The following is a 20631-nucleotide window of genomic DNA, read 5'->3' as shown; positions in this document are numbered from 1 at the left end:
TAAAGAACAATAGGCAGTCGCGAACAATAAAACAAAGTTCGCCAAGTTTAACAAAATAAAATTTGCGGGTGAGGTATCGAACTCTTCTTCTCACGCCATGGAAGCTAATCCACAGCCACTGTGGTAACACAGGTTTAGTGCATAGTAGCATAGTATATATGTACAATAATCCACGACAGATTAAAATTTGTTTTAAAATTTCCATTATAATTTTTAAAGGAAAAACTTTTAAAACTCAAATATTATATGGGAACCAAACGTTTTAAAAACAAATAAGAACATAAAATTGGATACGAGAGAATTTTCTATATTATGAACTACTTTTTGTAAACACAACTTTTCTAACAGAAACAAATTGAAAAAGTGAACATTTTACGAAATTAAACTATTTTTACAAAACAAGAACATTTTTTATTTGTAAATAATTTCGAAAACATGGAACATTTTTTAAATTAGTGAAAAAAAATTGAAAACAGTAAAATTTTCAGAATATGTTTTTATTTGAGAATTTCAGAATATGTGAACAAATTTAGAAAACAGGAGCATATTCGATAATTCCAAAATATTTTAGAAATTGTGAACAAACACTAAACATGTGAACGTTTTTCGAATTAGTGAACAAAATTGGAAACATGAACATTTTTTAAATATATGAACAAATTTCGAAATTTCAAATATGATCTGAATTTTTGAACAAATTTGCAAAAAGGGAACAAATTTTGAAGTACCAGAAGATTTTTTATATTTGTGAAAAAAAATTCGAAATAGAAACATTTTTTTGAAATTCCCATATATATTTTAACTAATGAACAAAATTTAAACATGTGAACATTTTCATGAATTTTATACTCATGAATTTTTAAATATGGGAACTTTATTGAAACAAATAGATTTTGGTTTGTGAACAAATGTTAAAAATGTGAATATTTTTAAAAGTAATCGACCGTTTTTTAAATAAATCGATCAAATTTTGAAATTTCTGAACAAAATGTGAAAATAGTAATATTTTATGTAAATATGAACAATATTTGTAAATCACAAACATTTTTTAAACAACAAGAATAGTTTTTGTATATTCGAAACATTTTCTAAAGTCATGAACAGTTTTAAGAAACGAAAATTGTTTAGAATTTAGAACTTTCCTAAAGCAAGAACATTTTTCGAATTTTAAGATCAATTTTAGAACATTAACTTAGTTTAAAAAAAGATAAAGTAACTTTGTAAAAACGGAAAAAAGAAAGAAAAAAGGAAAAGAAAAAAACAGAAACGGAAACAGAAAAACGAAAAAGCTAAAAAAATCAATAATAAACCGTTTTAAAAAACCTTCTAGAAGTTTTCCAAACCCGTCTGGCTAGGCGAAACTGGGACGGCGCATCACATGTCTGCGCGATTATTCGTCCAGTGCGAAGCGCCAATTTGACGCACAAATAGGAAATTTCGATAACAAAATCGCAGCCGAAAACCTATTTTGCCTACTGGGAAAAGTTCCATTTCTATTTTTTCCGTTATTATTACTTTTTATGTTTTTCCATTTAATAGTTTACCTTTCATTCCTTAATTTTAAAATTTATAACCATTTTATCAGTCTTTTCAAGCTTTTTAAAATTTGTAAATAATTTTAATATTCATAATTTTTAAAACAAAATCATTAACATTTTCAAATCTGCAAAAAAAATTTGAAAAATGCTGTACATTTTCCAAATCTACAAACTTTTTCTTCTTTGCAAAAACAATTCCACGTTGTAAACTTCCTCAAAATTGCGAAACATGATTTTTCACAAAATTGTTAAAATTCATGATTGTTTCCAATTCATAAAAAATGTAGATGCTTTTTAATTGATCAACGTTTTCGGATTCATGGCCCTTATCAAATCTGTGCACATTTTTAAAATTCATGGACATTTCTCAAATTCAAGGTTATATCATGGTTTTTTTGTTAAATATAAATTGAAATTTGTGAACTCTGGTTAAACCTACGAACATTTTTTTGAATTTGCCAAAAAATAACGAAAGTTGGAGTGTCAGATTTTTCTTGAAAACGAGTAGTTGAACATTATAGTAGTGAGTCTCCATGAGAAAATATGTAACAAAGACGAAGCACATGTGCTATTTGTTAGTAACAAAAAGAAATAATGTGCTATCTCTTAGTTACATCATTTCCTTTTGTTACTAATACGTTATCAGCATGCTCCCGGATGAGCGATCCCATCGGCCTCACAACAAGACGCGGAGAGACCAAAGCGACGATGTCCTGAAGAAAAGTCGTGGCCTTTGTCTTGCATCTGCATAGACCAGCGGCGCTCGAGGCCACGCCCCTGGCCAGCCCTTTGCAGCGATGTCGTCTGCCCCATCGCTAGCCACGGTAAGGCCGCTCCCACAAGCGGGTCTCGCGTCTGTGGTACCCAGCGAGCGGCAGTTCTGCATCGGTGGTCGGGTGTCACGTTGGAGCCGTCCTCAGCGAGAGCGCCCGTCTACAACATCAAAATCATGCAAAGACCAAAGTCCTGATTCTAAACTGCTACGAGAACAAGGTGTTTATTTTCCAATTTAACAATTGCAACGAGCAGTTAGTACCTTTTGTCTTCGAGATCTTGGATCGCTCGTTCCTACGGAGGAGGAGTGGTTCTTGAGATCTTGCCCGCGTGGCCGCGCTCCAGGGAAGCCAGATGTGGAATTGACCTCTCACGCTTCTCGTGTTGCCGCTCGCCGGCCGCGTTGCACAGGCAGCAGTGCAAGATCCCATCGGTGCCACCGCCCATGCCGTGCTTGCCATGTTGTGAATCGTAGTAATTTGAAAAAAAAATCCTACGTCATACAAGGATCTATCTGTAGAGAAACCAGCAACGAGAGAGGTTGTACAACATCTTCATACCTTTGAAGATCGCTAAGCGGAAGTGTTACTATGAACGCGGTTGATGGAGTCATACTCGCAGCGATTCAGATGGCGGTGGATTCCGATCTATGTGCCAAACTACGGCACCTCCGCGTTCAACACACGTGCAGCCCGGTGTTGTCTCCAACACCTTGAACCAGCAAGCAGGAAGGAGAGATTGAGGGAGAGAGTTCCAGCAGCACGACGCCATGGTGGCGATGGAGCTAAGTGGTTCTCCGGCAGAGCTTCGCTAAGCTATGCGGAGGACGAGGAGAGAGAGGGGTAGGGCTGTGCCGAGAGAGAGAGAGAGTTTTTGTGTCTCAAATCAGCCCCAACACCTTGGGTATTTATAGGAGGGAGGGAGGGAGGATGCGCACCCTAGGGTTCCCTACCTAAGGGTAGCAGCAGCCCTAGATGGACAGGGATGGATGCGACCAGGGTGGAGAGGAGGGCTGCGCCCTATGTAGGCCTTGGGCCCCTCCTGCGCCTTGGGTTTGCCCCCTCCACCTCTCTCTCTAGGGACACATTGTGATCTATATATTCACACATGTATTACGGTTTCTGGTTAATACAATTATAGCATGAATAATAGACAATTATCATGAACTGGAAATATAATAATAACAACATTATTATTGCCTTTAGGGCATATTTCCAACAGTCTCCCACTTGCACTAGAGTCAATAATCTAGTTACATTGTGATGAATCGAACACCCATAGAGTTCTGGTGCTGATCTTGCTTTGCCCGTGGAAGAGGTTTAGTCAACGGGTCTGCGGCATTTAGATCTGTATGTACTTTACAAATATCTATTTCTCCATCCTTGATGTATCCATGAATGGAGTTGAAGTGACGCTCGATGTGCTTGGTCTTCTTGTGAAACCTGGGCTCCTTTGCAATAGCAATAGCTCCAGTGTTGTCACAGAACAGATTCATTGGGCCCGACGCACTTGGAAACACTCCTAGGTCGGTAATGAACTCCTTCATCCAGACTCCTTCCTATGCTGCTTCCGAAGCAGCTATGTACTCCGCTTCACATGTAGATGCCGCCACGACGATTTGCTTGCAACTGCACCACTAACTGTCCCATTATTCAAAATGTACACGTATCTGGTTTGTGGATTGGAGTCATCCGGATCTGTGTCGAAGCTAGCATCGACGTAACCCTTTACGACGAGCTCTTCGGCACCTCCATAAAGGAGAAACATATCTTTAGTCCTTTTCAGGTACGTTAGGATATTCTTGACCGTTGTCCAGTGATCCACTCCTGGATCACTATGGTACCTCCCTACCAAACTTATGGCAAGGTTCACATCAGGTCTGGTACACAGCATGGCATACATGATAGAGCCTATGGCTGAAGCATAGGGGACGGTACTCATCTTTTCTCTATCTCCCGTCGTGGTCGGTCGTTGAGTCGCACTCAACCTCACACCTTGGAATACAGGCAAGAACCCCTTGTTAGCCTTCTCCATATTGAACTTCTTCAATAGCTTGTCAAGGTATGTGCTTTTTGAAAGACCTATGAGGTGTCTCGATCTATCTCTATAGATCTTGATGCCTAATATGTAAGCAGCTTCTCCAAGGTCCTTCATTGAAAAACTCTTATTCAAATAGGCCTTGATGCTTGCCAATAGTTCTATATCATTTCCCATCAACAATATGTCAACCACATATAATACGAGAAATGCTACAGAGCTCCCACTCACTTTCTTGTAAATGCAGGCTTCTCCATAAGTCTGTATAAACCCAAATGCTTTGATCACCTCATCAAAGCGAATGTTCCAACTCCGAGATGCTTGCACCAGCCCATAGATGGAGCCCTGGAGCTTGCATACTTTGTTAGCATTGCTAGGATCGACAAAACCTTTTGGCTCTATCATATACAATTCTTCTTTAAGAAAGCCGTTCAGGAATGCTATTTTGACATCCATTTGCCAGATTTCATAATCATAAAATGCAACAATTGCTAACATGATTCGGACCGACTTCAGCATCGCTACGGGTGAGAAGGTCTCATTGTAGTCAATCCCTTGAACTTGTCGATAACCCTTAGCGACAAGTCGAGCCTTATAGATGGTCACATTACCATCCGCATCAGTCTTCTTCTTGAAGATCCATTTATTTTCTATGGCTCGCCGATCATCGGGCAAGTCCACCAAAGCCCATACTTTGTTCTCAGACATGGATCCTATCTCGGATTTCATGGCCTCAAGCCATTTGTTGGAATCCGGGCCCGCCATCGCTTCTTCATAGTTCGAAGGTTCACTGTTGTCTAACAACATGATTTCCATGACAGGGTTGCCGTACCACTCTAGTGCGAAACGTACCCTTGTCGACCTTCGAGGTTCAATAGCAACTTGATCCTAAGTGTCATGATCATTATCATTAACTTCATCTCTAGCTGGTGCACGCGCCTCAGAAACATTTTCTTGTGCTGCGGTACTCTCCGGTTTGAGAGGAGGTACAATTACCTCATCAAGTTCTATTTTCCTCCCACTTACTTCTTTCGAGAGAAACTCTTTCTCTAGAAAGGATCTGTTCTTAGGAACAAAGATCTTGCCTTCGGATCTAATATAGAAGCTGTACCCAATAGTTTCCTTAGTGTATCCTATGAAGACGCATTTTTCCGCTTTGGGTTCCAGCTTCTCTAGTTGAAGTTTCTTCACGTAAGCATCACAGCCCCAAACTTTAAGAAACGACAACTTAGGTTTCTTGCCAAACCATAATTCATACGGTGTCGTCTCAATGGTTTTAGACGGTGCCCTATTTAAAGTGAATGCGGCAGTTTCCAATGCATATCCCCAAAATGATAGCAGTAAATCGGTAAGAGACATCATAGATCGCACCATATCCAATAAAGTGTGATTACAACGTTCAGACACACCGTTACGCTGTGGTGTGTCAGGCGGCGTGAGTTGTGAAACATTTCCACATTTCCGTAGGGGTGTGCCAAACTCATGACTCAAATATTCTCCTCCATGATCAGATCGTAGAAACTTTGTTTTCTTGTCACGTTGATTCTCCACCTCACTATGAAATTCCTTGAAATTTTCAAAGGTTCCAGACTTGTGCTTCATTAAGTAGACATACCCATATCGACTTAAATGATCAGTGAGGGTGAGAACATAACGATAGCCATCACGAGCTTCAACGCTCATTGGACCGCATACATCGGTATGTATTATTTCCAACAAGTTAGTTGCTCGCTCTATTTTTCCACAGAACGGAGTCTTGGTCATCTTGCCCATGAGGCACGGTTTGCATGTGTCAAATGATTCAAAATCAAGTGACTCCAAAAGTCCATCTGTATGGAGTTTCTTCATGCGCTTTACGCGGATATGACCAAGGCGGCAGTTGATACGTCCATTTTGCATCATGTTTTCATGTTGTTATTGATCGCTTTCTGGGCTGTTATTTCACTTCACGGTACAATACTTATGTCTTTTCTCTCTTATTTTGCAAGGTTTACATGAAGAGGGAGAATGCCGGCAACTGGAATTCTGGCCTGAAAGTGGAGCAAGTTTGAGATACCTATTCTGCGCAACTCCAAACGTCGTAAAAATCAACGATGATTTTCTCTGGATTTATAAAAAATACTGGCCCGAAGAAGTGCCAGAGGGGCACCAGCAGGTGGCCACAAGCCTGCTAGGCGCGGCCACCCCCTGGCCGCGCCTAGGGGGCTTGTGGGCACCCAGCTGGCCCTCTGGCCCCCCTCTTCTGCTATATGAAGGGTTTCATCCGGAAAAAATCAAGACGAGGCTTTTTCGTTGATTCGCCGCCGCCACGAGGCGGAACTTGAGCAGAACCAATCTAGAGCTCCGGCGGGACGATCCTGCCGGGGAAACTTCCCTTGCAGAGGGGGAAATCGTCGCCATCGTCATCACCAACACTCCTCTCATCGGAGGGGACTCATCACCATCAACATCTTCATCAGCACCATCTCATCTCCAAACCCTAGTTCATCACTTGTAACCAATCTCCATCTCACGACTCTGATTGGTACTTGTAAGGTTGCTAGTAGTGTTGATTACTCTTTGTAGTTGATGCTATTTGGATTACTTGGTGGAAGAGTTTATGTTCAGATCCTTGATGCTACTCATTACCTCTCTGGTCATGAATATGATTATGCTTTGTGAGTAGTTACTTTTGTTCCTGAGGACATGGGATAAGTCATGCTAATAGTAGTCATGTGAATTTGGTATTCGTTCGGTATTTTTATGTGTTGTATGTTGTTTTTCCTCTATTGGTGTTATGTGAACATCGACTACATAACACTTCACCATTATTTGGGCCTAGAGGAAGGCATTGGGAAGTACTCCCTCCGTTCCTAGATGTAGGGTGTATAGTTTTTTATGAAAAAATTCAGATTATAAGGTGTATTCATTTGATTGACACTTTTGCCCCTGCAATAGCTAGTCCCACGCCTGGCCTTCCTAGAAAAAAGGAGATTACATGTGACGTTGTGCATGTTCTGGTTAGGTAAGATTTGTGGTTAGTTAAGAAAGAGATTAGCCCAAATCCCGTCGGTCCTTGATTTTAGCAATAAAAAACTGGTTTGCTCCTCTTATACTACTCGCTTGTACTTGCACTCTTGAACAGATCGATCTGTCATATATATTCGGTCTTTCACATGGACGATCAGCACGGCGCAACCTCCTATCCCATGCAGTCGGCGATTCCGATGGAGCCACAGACGGAGCCGGCCACCTTGCTTTCGACAAAGCCAGCGTTTTCCCTTTGTAATGAGGAGGAGAGCAAGACGGCGGACTGCGTCGAGAAGGTAAAGCCTACCAGTTCCGTTTCATCAAAAAAAGATGAGATGCAGCTATCCGCCATGCCTTGTATCAAGTGTCATGAAGTGAAAGCAACAATGAACATGCCGGTAATTAACTGGCTCACGGACATGGCTTCATACGTATGTTCCGGCTACGGCGAGACTCGAATTTTGTTTGAGTCATCGTCAAAGAATCTACACCAAGAAGCTCGGACTACAAATGCAGCGACGATGAAGACCATGGGAGCGACTCCGATTCGGAATTAAAAGTTAGAGAGTTTGCGAAAATAAAAAACGACACCGCAGACATATGCTAGTTGATCGTGATATCCTTATGTACTTGATCGAAAGCATAAATAAATTTATTGTGGTACTCATATTGTTAATCGTGATATCCTTATGTACTTGATCGAAAGCATAAGTAAATTTATTGTGCTACTTGATTTAGGAGTATTTATATTGTTGGCTTATTCTTGCAACTGAATCTTAAAAACAGATGAAATGACCATTACTGAAACATTGGCATCGACTGTATTACTCTATTAATCTATTACATTATTCCAGCAAACTGAACAAACCCATCAACTAAAATTGACGACATTGACGTACACTCTAAACATTGGCATCGACTATTACTATGACCTTTGAATGACAAACTCTAAACATCTGGTAAAGATTCAATTGCATCCTTTACAATGCTTGCAGCGCATTGTAATGTAATGGGGAGGTTGCCGAGTCTCTCTTTGACAGCCTTCCTCATGTGCGGAACTTTGTAACGGTTTCCTTCGAGTTGCTTCAACACTTCTACCATGCATGATTGCAGAGTGAGGAAAATCATGTTGCTTCTCTCAGCTGGATACTCCTCAAATGCCTGCTCCACCTTGATCACAATGTCTTCAATAGAACCTGCCCGAATTCATAAATTCATCACAACTCAAATTTACATGTATTGAAATTCTGCAAGTGCTACAAATACCTGGTGTCAACTTCTGAAATAGTATGCTCGTCAAACATAGACAAGCAAAACCTAACCCGTCCAACCATGTTTTCATCTGTCAATGTGGATTTGATGGCATTTGTGTGACGCCTCAACAAGCCCTCCTTCAAACGACGCCATAGCGTCGTCTTTGCCATGTGCAACTCATTTGCTAAATCTTTAAGAGTTGTTCTTTTTCTCAAATCCACTTGTTTCACATCCTCCGGATCAAATTATATCCTCTTGCGGCCACAGTTTTTGCCCTTTTGTTTTCCAGTGCGTGTATTCCACCAGCTTCCTTGCATTGCTTCCACTAATTTTGCACTGTCCGCTGAGGTATGCCCGTAAGTTCAGAAACTTCTTTGGACACTCCACGACTCAATACCCCAGCTTCAGTCCTCTCAAGTACCATAGCGTACACAACATGCTTCTCATGGAGTTGGTACCACCTTCTCTTCCTAATCAATGTACCATTGGCACCTACAGAATAATCGAAGATTACACAATGCGGATTCTGCATCAAGGTTGTCCTAATTGGATGGTTTGAAAAAATTAGTTTACCTAAGGCTCCTCCATTCCCATCTCCTTGCACATTGTTATCTGCATGTTGTTCTTCTACGTGCTCCACGGAATCACCGACTCCTCCATCCTCGTTTGCGTCTGCAATCAGACATGTGCTTACAAATTACTCATAACAGAATTAATTTATGACAAACAACACATTCAGTTTATTGCTCTTTTTGGCCTACACATTCTAATCTACTGCAGTTTTTAGATTATAACAGTACAGGTGGTCTACGTCTATAGGCGAATTGCTAATCTCCTAGTAGTACTGATCATGATGTACGTACACATGATCTACATAGACACGTACACATGAACTACACATGATCTACGTACACATGAACTACTGCACCTAACCATGAATTTAAACATGAGCACTTTGACGCATCAAAGTTTCAGATTGTGCAGTATACTCAGGAGTACATACCTTGATTTACACCTACCACAGGCCACCTGGTCACTGGATGGGGGCCGCGCCTTGACCCGGCAAGTCCAAGGCATCGTCGACCGTGTGCATGCACGTCGTCCTCGCTGCCTCCTCCCTCGTCGTCACCATCTGTCATTGCCCGGTTGACAGCTGAACGTACACGCTGAGCAAGTTGTGATCTTCGAGCCATGCCTCCTCCATGTCATGTATGGCCAGCGCTTCCTCGTCCACGTCCCACGCCCACATCCCTTCCTCTTCCTGCAAGGCCAAGCCTTCCTCCGCGGCGGTGGCGAGGACTCTGTTCCATGTCTTCATCTATGATGACAGCACAAAACAATCAACTTTGGAGTCACAGAACGGATGCGAGAGAATGAATTAATCTAGTTAGACATACCGTGGTCGGGGACGACCCATTCGTACTCGTAGTTCATCTCACACGCATCCTCATCCGCCTCGTTCCCAAGGTCGTCCCAGTTGATCCTCTCGGAGCGGCGACCAGCCATTGGAGTGTTGGAAATATGCCCTAGAGGCAATAATAAATTAATTATTATTATATTTATTTGTTTATGATAATTGTTTATTATCCATGCTATAATTGTATTGATTGGAAACACAGTGCATGTGTGGATACATAGACAAAACACTGTCCCTAGTAAGCTTCTAGTTGACTAGCTCGTTGATCAAAGATGGTCAAGGTTTCATGACCATAGGCAAGTGTTGTCACTTGATAACGGGATCACATCATTAGGAGAATCATGTGATGGACTAGACCCAAACTAATAGACGTAGCATGTTGATCGTGTCATTTTGTTGCTACTGTTTTCTGCGTGTCAAGTATTTGTTCCTATGACCATGAGATCATATAACTCACTGACACCGGAGGAATGCTTTGTGTGTATCAAACGTCGCAACGTAACTGGGTGACTATAAAGATGCTCTACAGGTATCTCCGAAGGTGTCCGTTGAGTTAGTATGGATCAAGACTGGGATTTATCACTCCGTGTGACGGAGAGGTATCTAGGGGCCCACTCGGTAATACAACATCACACACAAGCCTTGCAAGCAATGTGACTTAGTGTAAGCCACAGGATCTTGTATTACGGAACGAGTAAAGAGACTTGCCGGTAAACGAGATTGAAATAGGTATGCGGATACTGACGATCGAATCTCGGGCAAGTAACATACCGAAGGACAAAGGGAATGACATACGGGATTATATGAATCCTTGGCACTGAGGTTCAAACGATAAGATCTTCGTAGAATATGTAGGATCCAATATGGGCATCCAGGTCCCGCTATTGGATATTGACCGAGGAGTCACTCGGGTCATGTCTACATAGTTCTCGAACCCGCAGGGTTTGCACACTTAAGGTTCGACGTTGTTTTATGCGTATTTGAGTTATATGGTTGGTTACCGAATGTTGTTCGGAGTCTCGGATGAGATCACGGACATCACGAGGGTTTCCGGAATGGTCCGGAAACGAAGATTGATATATAGGATGACTTCATTTGGTTACCGGAAGGTTTTCGGGCATTACCGGTAATGTACCGGGAATGACGAATGGGTTCCGGATCTTCACTGGGAGGGGGGACCACCCACCCGGGAGGGCCCAAGGACCTTGGGGTGGCACACCAAGTAGGTGGCGTCAGCCCAAGGCTGTCTTGCGTAAGAGAGAAAGAAAAACCAAAAGAAGAGAAAAAAAGGGAAAGGTGGGAAAGAAGAGAAGGACTCCACCTTCCAATCCTAGCTGGACTAGGATTGGAGGAGGACTCCTCCTCCCCTTGGTGGCGCAGCCCTTGGGGCTCCTTGAGCCTCAAGGCAAGCCTCCCCTCCCCTCCTCCTATATATATGGAGCTATTAGGGCTGATTTGAGACAAGTTTTGCCACGGCAGCCCGACTACATACCTCCACAGTTTTTCCTCTAGATCGCGTTTCTGCGGAGCTCGGGCGGAGCCCTGCTGAGATTAGATCACCACCAACCTCTGGAGCGCCGTCACGCTGCTGGAGAACTCATCTACCTCTCCGTCTCTCTTGCTGGATCAAGAAGGCCGAGATCATCGTCGAGCTGTACGTGTGCTGAACGCGGAGGTGCCGTCAGTTCGGCACTAGATCGGAGCGGATCGTGGGACGGATCGCGGGACGGTTCGTGGGACGGTTCGCGGGGCGGATCGAGGGACGTGAGGACGTTCCACTACATCAATCGCGTTTCTTAACGCTTCTGCTGTGCGATCTACAAGGGTACGTAGATCGGAAATCCCCTCTCGTAGATGGACATCACCATGATAGGACTTCGTGCGCGTAGGAAATTTTTTGTTTCCCATGCGACGTTCCCCAACAGTGGCATCATGAGCTAGGTTCATGCGTAGATGTCTTCTTGAGTAGAACACAAAAATGTTTGTGGGCGGTGATGTGCATTTTGCTGCCCTCCTTAGTCTTTTCTTGATTCCGCGGTATTGTTGGATCGAAGCGGCTCGGACCGACATTACACGTATGCTTACAAGAGACTGGTTTCATCGCTACGAGTAGCTCCGTTGCTCAAAGATGACCGGCGAGTGTCGGTTTCTCCAACTTTAGTTGAATCGGATTTGACCGAGGAGATCCTTGTATGAGGTTAAATAGCAATTCATATATCTCCATTGTGGTGTTTGCGTAAGTAAAATGCGATCCTACTAGATACCCATGGTCACCACGTAAAACATGCAACAACAATTAGAGGACGTCTAATTGTTTTTGCAGGGTATGCTTGTGATGTGATATGGCCAACGATGTGATGTGATATATTGGATGTATGAGATGATCATGTTGTAATAGTTAATATCGACTTGCACGTCGATGGTACGGCAACCGGCAGGAGCCATAGGGTTGTCTTTAAACTAACGTTTGTGCTTGCAGATGCGTTTACTATATTGCTAGGATGTAGCTTTAGTAGTAATAGCATGAGTAGCACGACAACCCCGATGGCGAGACGTTGATGGAGATCATGATGATGGAGATCATGGTGTAACACCGGTGACAAGAAGATCGTGCCGGTGCTTTGGTGATGGAGATCAAGAAGCACCTGATGATGGCCATATCATGTCACTTATGAATTGCATGTGATGTTAATCCTTTATGCACCTTATCTTGCTTAGAACGACGGTAGCATTATGAGGTGATCTCTCACTAAAATTTCAAGATGAAATTGTGTTCGCCCTGACTGTGCACCGTTGCGACAGTTCTTCATTTCGAGACACCACGTGATGATCAGGTGTGATAGACTCAACGTTCACATACAACGGGTGCAAAACAGTTGCACACGCGGAACACTCGGGTTAAGCTTGACGAGCCTAGCATGTGCAAACATGGCCCGGAACACATGAGACCGAAAGGTCGAGCATGAATCGTATAGTTGATATGATTAGCATAGAGATGCTTACCACTAAAACTATTCTCGACTCACGTGATGATCGGACTTGAGATAGTGGATTTGGATCATGTACCACTCAAATGACTAGAGAGATGTACTTTTTGAGTGGGAGTTCTTAAGTAATATGATTAATTGAACTAATTGTCATGAACATAGTCTAATGGTCTTTGCGAATTATGATGTAGCTTGCGCTATAGCTCTACTATTTTTATATGTTCTTAGAGAAAATTTAGTTGAAAGTTGATAGTAGCAAACTTTGCAGACTGAGTCTGGAAAACCGAGGATTGTCCTCGTTGCTGCGCAGAAGGCTTATGTCCTTAATGCACCACTCGTGTGCTGCACCTCGAGCGTCGTCTGTAGATGTTGTGAACATTCGACATACACGTTTCTGATGACTACACGATAGTTCAGTACAAAATACTTAATGGCTTAGAAGCAAGGCGCCGAAGACGTTTTGAAACGTCACGGAACATAAGAGATGTTCTAAAGAGATGAAATTGCGATTTCATGCTTGTGCCCTTGTTAAGAGGTATGAGACCTCCGACAAGATTCTCTGTCCATGAAGTAAAGGAGAAAATCTCAATCGTTGAGCGTGTGCTCAGATTATCTGAGTACGACAATCGCTTGAATCAAGTGGGAGTTGATCTTCCAGATAAGATAGTGATGGTTCTCCAAAGTCACTGTCACCAAGCTGTGAGAGCTTTGTGATGAACTATAACATATCAAGGATAGATACAATGATCCTTGAGCGATTCGCGATGTTTGACACCGCGAGAGTAGAAATCAAGAAGGAGCATCAATAGTTGATGGTTAGTAAAACCACTAAGTTTCGAGAAAGGCAAGGGCTAGAAGGGATACTTCATGAAACGGCAAAGCAGTTGCTGCACTAATGAAGAGACCCCAGATTAAACCCAAGCCCGGGACTAAGTGCTTCTGTTATGAGGGGAACGGTCACTGAGGCAGAGCAACTCTAGATACTTGGTAGATAAGAAGGCTGGCAAAAGTTGAAAGAAGTATATTTGATATCCATGATGTTGATGTGTACTTTACTAGTACTCCTAGTAGCACGAGGGTATTGGATACCGGTTCGGTTGCTAAGTGATTAGTAACATGAAATGAAAGCTACGGCATAAACGGAGACTAGCTAAAGGCGAGGTGACGATACGTGTTGGAAGTGTTTCCAAGGTTGATATGATCAAACGTCGCACACTCCCTCTACCATCGGGATTGGTGTTAAACCTAAATAATTGTTATTTGGTGCTTGCGTTAAGCATGAACATGATTGGATCGTGTTTATTGCAATACGATTATTCATTTAAAGAGAATAATGGTTACTCTATTTGCTTGAATAATCACCTTCAATGGTTTATTGAATCTCGATCGTAGTGTTACACATGTTCATGATATTGGTGCCAAAAGATACGAGGTAATGATGATAGTACCACTTACTTGTGGCACTGCCGCTTGAGTCATGTTGGTATAAATTGCATGAAGAGGCTCCAGGCTGATGGATCTTTGTACTCACTTGAATTTGAATCACTAGTGACATGCAAATCATACCACATGAGCAAGGCCTTGTTTTCATTGAGATGAAATAAGATAGTAACTTGTTGGAAGTGATACATTTTGATGTATGCAGTCCAATGGGTGTTGAGGCACGCAATGGATATCATTATGTTCTTACTTCAATGATGATTTGAGTAGATACAAGAGTATTTACTTAATGAATCACAAGTCTGAAATATTGAAAAGTTCAATTCTGTTTTGGATCAAAGTTCGTCGTAACAAGAGGATAAACTGTCTACGATATGATCATAGAAATGAATATCTGAGTTACGATTTTTGGTACGCAGTTAAGACAATGTGGAAATTGTTTCACAGTTCATGCCACCTGGAACATCGTGGTGTGATGATATGTCTGAACGTCATAGCCACGCACTATTTGGTCTGGTGCATGCTATGATGTCTCTTATCGAATTACCACTATCGTTTATGGGTTATGCATTAGAGACAACCGCATTCACTTTAAATAGGGCACCGCCTAATTCTGTTGAGATGACACACTATAGATTGAGGTTTAGAGAAATCTAAGATGTCGTTTCTTGAAAGTTTGGGGCTGCGACACTTATGTGAAAAAGTTTCAGTCTGATAAGCTCGAACCCAAAGCGGATAAATGCATCTTCATAGGATATCCAAAACAGTTGGGTACATCTCCTATCTCAGATCCGGAAGCAAAGTGTTTGTTTCTAGAAATGGGTCCTTTCTCGAGGAAAGGTTTCTCTCGAAAGAATTGAGTGGGAGGGTGATAGAACTTGATGAGGTTATTGAACCATCACTTCAACTAGTGTGTAGCAGGGCGCAGGAAGTTGTTCCTGTGGCGCCCACACCAATAGAAGTGGAAGCTGATGATAGTGATCATTGAGCATCAGATCAAGTTACTACAGAACTCGTAGGTCGACAAGGTCGCGTACTACTACAGAGTGGTATGGTAACCCTGTGTTGCAGGTCATGTTGTTGAACAACAATGAACCTACGAGTTATGGAGAAGCAATGGTGGGCCCGGATTCCGACAAATGGCTGGAGGCCATGAAATCCGACAGAGAATCCATGTCTAAAACAAAGTGCAGACTTTGGAAGAACTGCTTGATGGTAGTAAGACTATTAAGTAAAGATGGATCTTTAAAAGGAAGACAGACAATGATGGTGATAAGTCACCATTAAGAAATGCTCGACTTGTCGCAAAGATGTTTTCGACAAGATCAAAGAGTTGACTATGATGTGACTTTCTCACTCGTAGCGATGCTAAAAGTCTGTTGGAATTGTGTTAGTAGTTGCTGCATTATTTGTGAGATATTGCACATAGGAAGTGAAAACATTGTTTCCTCGACGGTTTCCTTGAGGAAAGATTGTATGTGATACAATCAGAATGTTTTGTCGATCCTAAGGATACTAACAAGTATGCAAGCTCCAGCGATCCTTCAATGGACTGGTGCAAGCATCTCGGAGTTGGAATATACACTTTGATGAGATGATCAAAGATTTTGGGTTTGTACAAGGTTTATGAGAAACTTGTATTTCCAAAGAAGTGAGTGGGAGCACTATAGAATTTCTGATAAGTATATGTGGTTGACGTATTGTGGATCAGAAGTAATGTAGAATTTTTGTAAAGCATAAAAGGTTGTTTGAAAGGAGTTTTTCAAAGGAATACCTGGATTGCACTACTTGAACGTTGAGCATCAAAGATCTATGGAGATAGATCGAAAGCGCCTAATAGAAGTTTCAACAAGATGCATGCCTTGACAAGTTTTTGAAGGAGTTCAAAATAGATCAACAAAGAAGGAGTTCTTGGTTGCGTTGTAAGGTGTGAATTTGAGTAAGACTCAAAACCCGACCCCGGCAGAATAAAGAGAATAGACGAAGGTCGTCTTCTATGCCTTGGCCGTAGAATCTGAAGTATGCCATGCTGGGTACCGCACTTGATGTGTGCCTTGACTCAAAGTCTGTTGAGAGGTACAAAGAGTGATCCATGATTGAATCACTAGCAGCGGTCAAAATTTATCCTTAGTAACTGATGAACTAAGGAATTTTTCTCGATTATGGAGGTGGTTAAAGAGTTCGTCGTAAAGGGTTACGTCGATGCAAGCTTTGACACTAATCCGAATAACTATGAGTAGTGAAACGGATTCGTATAGTAGAGTAGATATTTGGAGTATTTTCGGATAGCACATAGTAGCAACATCTATAAGATGACATAAAGATTTGTAAAGAACACACGGATCTGAAAGTTTCAGAACCGTTGACTAAAACCTCTCTCACGAGCAAGACGTGATCAGACCCCTTAACTATATGGGTGTTGGATTCGTTGGAATCACATGGTGATGTGAACTAGATTATTGACTCTAGTGCAAGTGGGAGACTGTTGGAAATATGCCCTAGAGGCAATAATAAATTAGTTATTATTATATTTCTTTGTTCATGATAATCGTTTAATTGTATTGATTGGAAACACAGTGCATGTGTGGATACATAGACAAAACACTGTCCCTAGTAAGCCTCTAGTTGACTAGCTCGTTGATCAAAGATGGTCAAGGTTTCCTGACCATAGGCAAGTGTTGTCACTTGATAACGGGATCACATCATTAGGAGAATCATGTGATGGACTAGACCCAAACTAATAGACGTAGCATGTTGATCGTGTCATTTTGTTGCTACTGTTTTCTGCGTGTCAAGTATTTGTTCCTATGACCATGAGATCATATAAATCACTGACACAGGAGGAATGCTTTGTGTATCAAACGTCGCAACGTAACTGAGTGACTATAAAGATGCTCTACAGGTATCTCCGAAGGTGTCCGTTGAGTTAGTATGGATCAAGACTGGGATTTGTCACTCCGTGTGACGGAGAGGTATCTCGGGGCCCACTCGGTAATACAACTGAAAGGACGTGGATGTCGCCTAGAGGGGGGGTGAATAGGCGCTTTAAAATAATTAAGGTTTAGGCTTGAACAAATGCACAATAAAACTAACGTTTAATATGTCAAGCACAAAACCTACAAACAACTAGGCTCACCTATGTGCACCAACAACTTATGCTAAGGAAGATAAACAACTAAGTGATAGCAAGATATATGACAAGAGACAATATGGCTATCACAAAGTAAAGTGCATAAGTAAAGGGTTCGGGTAAGAGATAACCGAGGTACGTGGAGACGATGATGTATCCCGAAGTTCACACCCTTGCGGATGCTAGTCTCCGTTGGAGCGGTGTGGAGGCACAATGCTCCCCAAGATGCCACTAAGGCCACCGTAATCTCCTCACGCCCTCGCACAATGCAAGATGCCGTGATTCCACCAAGGGGCCCTTGAGGGCGGTCACCGAACCCGTACAAATGGCAAACCTTGGGGGCGGTCACCGAACCCGTACATGTGGCAACCCTTGGGGGCGGTTACCGGTACCCGTACAAATTGCTCGGGGCTATCTCCACAACCTAATTGGAGACCCCGACGCTTGCCCGGAGCTTCACACCACAATGATTTGGCTCTGAGACACCACCAAGCTTCTAGGATGCCAAAGCATCCATGAAGAACAATATCTAGGGTACTAAGTACCAAAGTTAGTAAGCTTCTCAACTTCTCACTTCCACGTATCACCGTGGAGAACTCAAACCGATGCAACTAATGCAATGGCAAGAACACACGAAGTGGTCAAGTCCCTCACACTCAAATCCCTCCACAACAACAAAAGCTATGGAGAAATATGAGAGGAAGAACAAGGAGCTCACAAAGAACTCCAAGATCTAGATCCAAGGGGTTCCCCTCACATAGAGGAGAAAGTGATTGGTGGAGATGTGGATCTAGATCTCCTCTCTCTTTTCCCTCAAGAACAAGCAAGAATCATTGGAGGGATTGAGAGTTAGCAAGCTCTAAGAATGTCAACAATGGAGGTAGAACAAGAGCTCAATGGATAGGTACGTCCAAGGGGGAAGAAGACCCCCTTTATAGTGGGGGAAGGAATCACACTGTTACCCCCACTTACAGCCCGAGCCCAGCGGTACTACCGCTGGCTGCAGCGGTACTGCCGCTGACCCTCCAGCGGTACTACCGCTGAGCCCATGGTAGCGCAAAGATACTACCGGGCCAACCACCGCCAAGAAAGTCTTCGCAAAAATGTCCGACGCAGTACAACCGCAAAGATGACGGTACTAAAAACTTGGAGCGGTACTACCGCTGGCCACGGGCGGTACTACCGCTGGGACAGCGGTACTACCGCCACCTCTAGCGGTACTACCGCTAGGGCCAGCGGTACTACCGCCAACTCTAGCGGTACTACCTCTAGGTCCAGCGGTACTACCGCTCGCCACTGAAACAGCCATAACTTTCGCATACGAGCTCCGAATCGAGCAAACCCAAGCTTGTTGGATTCAGGACGACAAGAGCTATCCAAACAGCGACCATGCTGATATGAAAATGCCAATGATATAAAGATGTGAGTCCTCTATGAATGAAGAACCGGCAAAAACTCCAACATCGAAAACATCATAGTAGATGCATATGGACTCCGTTTTCGATGAACTCGAGCTTGTCACGAAGATGACCATAAGCTCTAAAACTCACAAAGAGAAACACCAAACAAGAACCAAGAAGGATGATGCAAGGATGCAAATGGTTTGAGCTCTCAACGAACGATATGATCAAGCTACTTAGTTGAGAGCCCCCCTTGATAGTACAACAATCTATCCTAAACAGAAAACCTATCAAGGGCAAACCTATACCTTGCACCTCGTCCTCTTGAGCTAGATGATGATGATCTTGGCTTCCTCAAGATGGACCACCTTTCTTGATTGTGTTGGCTTGATGAAGACTAGTTGATTGCTCCCCCATACTCACTATTGGTGAGCCACTCTTCGGCATATCTTCACAAGTCCATTGCCACCACAACGGACGGCAAGCTTCAAGCATGATATCTTCGTGCTGATCCGCTTGAACTTGCACATCGCAATCTTGATGACGATCACAACTTGACATCATACTTCATGGGTTGTATGAGATCTTCCCTATGACGCAAGCCCATGGAAACACACCTAACCCCCACATAGAACTCTCACGAAGACCATGGGTTAGTACACAAACACGTAATGGACAATGCTTACCATACCATGGGATCACTTGATCCCTCTCGGTACATCTTGTACGCTTTGTGTGTTGATCATCTTGATTTACTCTTTGTCTGAGATCTTGATCAACCATGTGTCTCTATGACCATTCTTTGGATAATACCTTGAATACCATCTTGGTCATCATATAAACTCCTTGAACCCAACAGATGGACTTCAAGAAGTGCCTATGGACAAATCCTATAAATGTAACTTAAGGCAACCATTAGTCCATAGGAATTGTCATCAATTACCAAAACCACATATGGAGATATATGCTCTAACAACAACATCACACACAAGCCTTGCAAGCAATGTGACTTAGTGTAAGCCACGTGATCTTGTATTACGGAACGAGTAAAGAGACTTGCCGGTAAACGAGATTGAAATAGGTATGCGGATAGTGACGATCGAATCTCGGGCAAGTAACATACCGAAGGACAAAGGGAATGACATACGGGATTATATGTATCCTTGGCACTGAGGTTCAAACCATAAGATCTTCGTAGAATATGTAGGATCCAATATGGGCATCCAGGTCCTGCTATTGGATATTGACCGAGGAGTCACTCGGGTCATGTCTACATAGTTCTCGAACCCGCAGGGTGTGCACACTTAAGGTTCGACGTTGTTTTATGCGTATTTGAGTTATATGGTTGGTTACCGAATGTTGTTCGGAGTCCCGGATGAGATCACGGACGTCACGAGGGTTTCCGGAATGGTCCGAAAACGAAGATTGATATATAGGATGACTTCATTTGGTTACCGGAAGGTTTTCGGGCATTACCGGTAATGTACCGGGAATGACGAATGGGTTCCGGATCTTCACCGAGAGGGGGGGCCACCCACCCGGGAGGGCCCAAGGACCTTGGGGTGGCGCACCAAGTAGGTGGGGTCAGCCCAAGGCTGTCTTGCGCAAGAGAGAAAGAAAAACCAGAAGAAGAGAAAGAAAAAAA

General features: G+C 42.9%; 1 protein-coding gene across 1 annotated transcript in view; it reads right to left on the bottom strand.

Moving 5' to 3' along the window:
- Window positions 1-2606: 2606 nt before the first annotated feature.
- Window positions 2607-20631, bottom strand: part of LOC123429679 — a 38684-nt gene continuing 20659 nt past the window's right edge. Inside the window, 1 exon segment of the mRNA XM_045113692.1 lies at window positions 2607-2765. Coding sequence (XP_044969627.1) covers window positions 2607-2765 — 159 coding nt within the window.

This window comes from Hordeum vulgare, chromosome 2H, assembly GCF_904849725.1.
Source record: "Hordeum vulgare subsp. vulgare chromosome 2H, MorexV3_pseudomolecules_assembly, whole genome shotgun sequence".
Taxonomy (NCBI): Eukaryota; Viridiplantae; Streptophyta; class Magnoliopsida; order Poales; family Poaceae; genus Hordeum; species Hordeum vulgare.
Note: the sequence above shows the minus strand (reverse complement) of the source record. Positions and strands in the feature narration are given on the sequence as shown.